The sequence below is a fragment of the Oculina patagonica genome, chromosome 14 (assembly GCF_052425735.1).
Source record: "Oculina patagonica isolate OP01 chromosome 14, crgOcupat, whole genome shotgun sequence".
NCBI classification, from domain to species: Eukaryota; Metazoa; Cnidaria; class Anthozoa; order Scleractinia; family Oculinidae; genus Oculina; species Oculina patagonica.
In genome coordinates, this window is record NC_135771.1 from 16,633,977 (window position 1) to 16,639,001 (window position 5,025).

At 36.4% G+C, this 5,025-nt stretch overlaps 1 protein-coding gene across 1 annotated transcript; it reads left to right on the plus strand.

The window, feature by feature from the left end:
- Window positions 1–2,967: 2,967 nt before the first annotated feature.
- Window positions 2,968–4,050, plus strand: LOC144638998 (adenosine receptor A3-like). The gene has a single exon (XM_078498267.1). It carries the CDS (start codon window positions 2,968–2,970, stop codon window positions 4,048–4,050), a length of 1,083 nt encoding a protein of 360 aa, XP_078354393.1.
- The last annotated feature ends 975 nt before the right edge of the window (window positions 4,051–5,025 follow it).

Below are 5,025 nucleotides of genomic sequence, written 5' to 3' on the forward strand. Positions count from 1 at the left end.
AACAACAGCGCTGAAAGGTAGAGAAGAGAGAGGAGAAGAGAAAAAAAGACTGACATACTCTTTAGTTTTTATATCGTCGAGTTTTGGAGAGTTTCTGGCGAGAAAAAACGCGTTTTCAGCGATTTGCGTTTAAAACGGTAAAAATTTTATTGACCTGGTTTTGATAAATCCAGACATATATCTATATTACAAGAATAACAAACATTAGACGCATAATTTTGTTACGAATAAAATAACAAAGTAAAGCTAAGGAGTCCTAACCAGTTCCTCATTGTTATAAATATTATAAATATAAAAAACTACTTTTTGCTTTGTTTTTTCTTTAGAATTCAGACATCCCTTCTAAGTTGTTGAAGCTGACGACACTCTTGACAGTGGTAACATTAACACGAAAAAAATATTTTTTCTTCCATTGTTAGCAGTTAAGGTAAGATAAGGAGTTTTTGTTTAACTGCTCTAGAGGGTAAAGCAAGTGCACTGTAAAGTTAAATCGCCGATTTGGCTCAAAATTGACACAAATGTTTGATATTTTAAATTTTATCCTTTTGTTAAAACATTTGTGACAAAAAAAGCTAAGCAAAATACTTTTTTTCCTTAAAGCCATGGCAACACCCTCCAAAAGGAGCATTGACGTTTATTTATTTGTGACTCCAATCGCGCAAACAATTTTTTTTTCAGAACAAAGGAGATTTTTGCGAAAGCAAAACACAGCAGGTTTCCTTCTTACCTATCAGCCTAAATGATTTAACTCGATTTTTCAACACCTGCAGGGCTCAAAATAATTTTCGGATACTGACCGGTCATGTTGACTGGCCAAATCAATTTTTGCTCGGTCATGTCTCGTTTTTGACCGGTCAAAATACTGAGTATTTACTTTAAAGCAATAGCCTATTCTGCCAAACATTTCGCCTCATAAGCTAAAACACTCGTTGTTAAATAGTATAAGGCTTAAGCTTAAATGTTTTGATCGCTAAAAGTGTCATTTTATTATGATCGCTTTTTGAATTTCCATTTCTTCTGCGTTCTACTCTACATAAAACAAAATGCTCAGTAGCTGTAATGTTATGTTACTCTGCATAGTTTTACATTAGTTAACGACTTGTGGGTGGAGGCGATCTTGGTTGTAATCACTTTACTGGTCTTTACTACCGAACACTACAGTCTGTAAATCTCAACATTTAAAAAATCATGGATCTCTCCAAGTTTTCAACGTCGCCAACAACAGAGAAGCCCGTTCTATGCGGTGCCTGATTGAGCTGCTGAAATATACTTACGGCAAAGTACTTTTAATCATAGATATCCGCGGAAGTAGCCTTACACAAGAAGACACTTGAATGCCATGGCTAGAATAAAAGATATCGAGAATTATCGTTTCAATCTGTAGACGCCGGACGCGGAGACCATTTTCTTTTTCATTTTGTACAGTACGAGCAAAAAAAACCAGTCCTGTCACGAAATAGGAATTTTGCTCGGTTTGTCCTGACCACCCCTCTTATAGTTTTGTTACATTTTTATCAATCGACGACAACAATCAGTTTGTTGTCAGCGTTGAAGATCGTCTTTATTACGAGCATTGCAAATATGAGTATCGTAGTTGACCTAAATTTCATTCCTTTTATACTTACGTCAGATCCTGTTAAACATATTACATAACAAATTAAAAGCGTGACTAGTCGCGCATATCAAACGTCACATAACAAATTAAAACGTGACTAGCGCAAATCAAACAAATTAAAAACGTGACAAGCCAGATGTCATCTCATGTTTTCACCCGGGAACGAGCATATCTTTAGTAAACGTATATTGCCTCAATGATGTTACCGTATTTACTCGAATAAGCGCCGCGGCGCTTATTACATTTTTCGCGCCTCCAGTGCGGCGCTTATTCGAGGGCGGCGCTTATTTGAGGGCGGCGCTTATTTAAACTTTGGACGTCACAAACAATCTAATCTTTTAAGGTAATTGAAAATAGCGTCTTTTGATTGTCAGTCTTCGTCTCTCGCTGAAGAGAGAAGTAGCGCTAGCTGTCTTGGCAAAGTTCGAGACATTGACAACATTTACAGAACTACGTATTGTAAGAATGTTGGATAGAAAAACTAATCGGTGAACGGTAAAACGATCACTTTGAACTGCAAAACATTGCTTTTGATGGAAAGAAATGTCCAAGTTTGTTTCAGAGTTGCTTTGTAGTGCTGTTTTTAGTTAAGCGGAATCCCTCAAATAAGCGCCGCATCGGGACTGCGGCGCTTATTCGGGGGCGGCGCTTATTAACTTTTTGGTACTAAATGCGGCGCTCATTCGAGGGCGGCGCTTATTCGGGGGCGGCGCTTATTCGAGTAAATACGGTAATGCCAGCAGTTTTTGATCGCTGATATGATTTCAGGCGGTACGGGCGTTTGAAATAGAAAACACTTTAAAGGACACCTACTATTTGCCGATGTTTTAAGACGTCCAAAAACCCCTTTTTATAGAGGTATGCAGGCACTTTTTGAAACTATCGGTTGGGAAAAGAGCCTGAAATGGTGAAATGTTTGTAGTCCATAAAAGATTACGACTCGTCTGTAAAACTTGTCTTAGTTTACAGTTCATATCAATCAATCAATCAATCAATCAATCAATCAATCAATCAATCGATCGATCGATCGATCGATCAAACAATCAATCAATCAAACTTTATTTAGCAAGGGTGACACGTAATAGCTTGGCAAATAATAAATTTACTATAATTATAGTCAATAATAAAAATCAAAATGTAAGATTAAAATTTAAAAGCTAAACTTAAAGTTAAATCCATAAACTATTACTTAAATTACTGAAACTAAATATAATTATCTAAAAAGAAAATATAAGAATCTTATCCTTAAGCTGACATAATTTTAAATTTTTGTACAAAGCATTCAAAGGTTACAAGATCATACCATTTGACGTTTTAACAGTCTTTCTTGTTCTTTATTACAGTTGGCAAACATGGAAGGGTTGCAGCTGCCGTCCAACCTCTCTACCGACAATCAGTCTGCTGTCCTTAACACCACAGAGATAAGAAGTCGAATTTACGTTTTCACACCAGCAGGTTTCACCACTAAACTCGTTATAGTCTCGCTTATGGCAATTTGTGGAATAGTAGGATTTGTCGGCAATTTTTTTATCTATTACTTTATCTCTTTCAAGAAAGAAAGAGTCTCATATTTGAAGTACAATCCATTTCTTCGAAATTTAAACGTTTACATTAAGAGTTTAGCTCTTTCAGATATATTTTCTAACATGATTTCACTCCCTTTGATTTGTGTTCAGATTATGTTTGATGTATTCCAACGAGGCTGGGCATGCAGAATTGTTCGATTCCTTGGCATAATGTTTGCCTCTATAACAATGAATAACTTAATAGTAATAAGCATTGAGAGGTACTTGGCAACTAGAGCCGTTCCTCGCTCGTTCAGTGTCTCTACTGTTCGTAAACTAGTGTTTAGTGCATGGATTGTAGGCTTTGTTATAGTGTTAGGCCCAACAGCAACATTCAACGGGATAAGATACGATCTCAACGAGACACATTATACAGTAATTTGTAAGTATGATAACAGTAACTTTTTGTTCAGTGTAATTTTTGCAAGTTATACAGTATTACAACACCTTATACCAAGTGTTATTTTAAGTATTTTAAACATTTTCGTTGCAAAAACCATGTGGGCAAAACAAAAGAGAAAAATAGATATTCAGAGGAACAACGCTATCAGAGCCTCCCTGAGGACGGCTAATCTCCGCGGGACATATCTCCTTGTTGCTATAACGTTTGCTTTCATTCTTCCATATTCAGCGTCATTTTATTATGCAACTTATGTAATGTTGGCGAAACCTTCTCTGGATTTTCAAGCAGACTTTATAACAAGGTATCTAAGCGTTGTGGTATTTTATTCAAACAGTGCCATAAACTTTATCATATACGTAGTACAGATGAAAGATTTCTGTGCATTCCTTAAGAAGATATTTTGTGCTAAGGGGAATGCTTTAAATCCAAACCCACGCGGGGATGGGATTCAGCTGGAGGCGTTGTAATGTAAGACATCGGAGAGCAGCTCGTATTGTGAATAATCTTAATTCAACGATGGCAGATGACACATGTCTCATGAAATCCGATTGGCTGCCCATCTCCTACTTCTATAAAAAATCCGTACTGCTACTTATGCACAAAGTATATTATGAAACAACGACCCAATCAATATGCGAACTGTTTTCTAAAAGAGTAACTTCTAGATCTTCTCGTGTTCCTAACCAATTTAACATCATTAGATTTAAATCGGAGACTGGCAGAAACACCCTACAATACAGAGGTCCTGTAATCTGGAATTTTGTAAATAGATTAGTTAAAGTACCAGATAATTCTTATTCTTTTAAACAAATTTTACATAAACATGTTAAAATTATAGACAATTTTTCATTTGACAAGGGGGCAACAGTAGTCGCTAATAAAAAGGATGATTTTATATATTTTTAATTTTTAATCTATTATATTTTAATGATGTATGTAAATTTCGGGGGAGGCTATTCTGCGAGCCTGCGAGCCCGAGCCTTTTTTTGCGAGCCGCGAGCCTCTTTTTGCGAGCCCCGAAAGTTTACCACCGACAATTCCCTAAAGGACATAATATCCTATTGTAGGCTTTATAAATGATCCTTCAACATGTTCAACTGCGAGCCGATATATTTCTACCGTTGAGTGTTTCTTTCCTGTCGGCGAAGCGTCCGTGTGTAAACAATAGTCGCGGAAGTGTAACAAATTGTTCTCTCCAAACTCTTTGTATATTTTCTGTTTTTTTTTTTAAAGGAAGATACATCTTGAAGGACAACTTTATAGACAGCAGAAACGAGTATAGATAAAAAATAAATAAGAATCTTGTAGGGCTAAGGTTTAATTATGGCCTCGCTTTTGTCATGCTCCCTTGACCTTTCGTCACGCTTTCCGTGGAATGTGTTAAAAACGTCGTTCCCACAAATAGAGCCGGACCATTTTACGATTTAAGTCACCTATGCAAT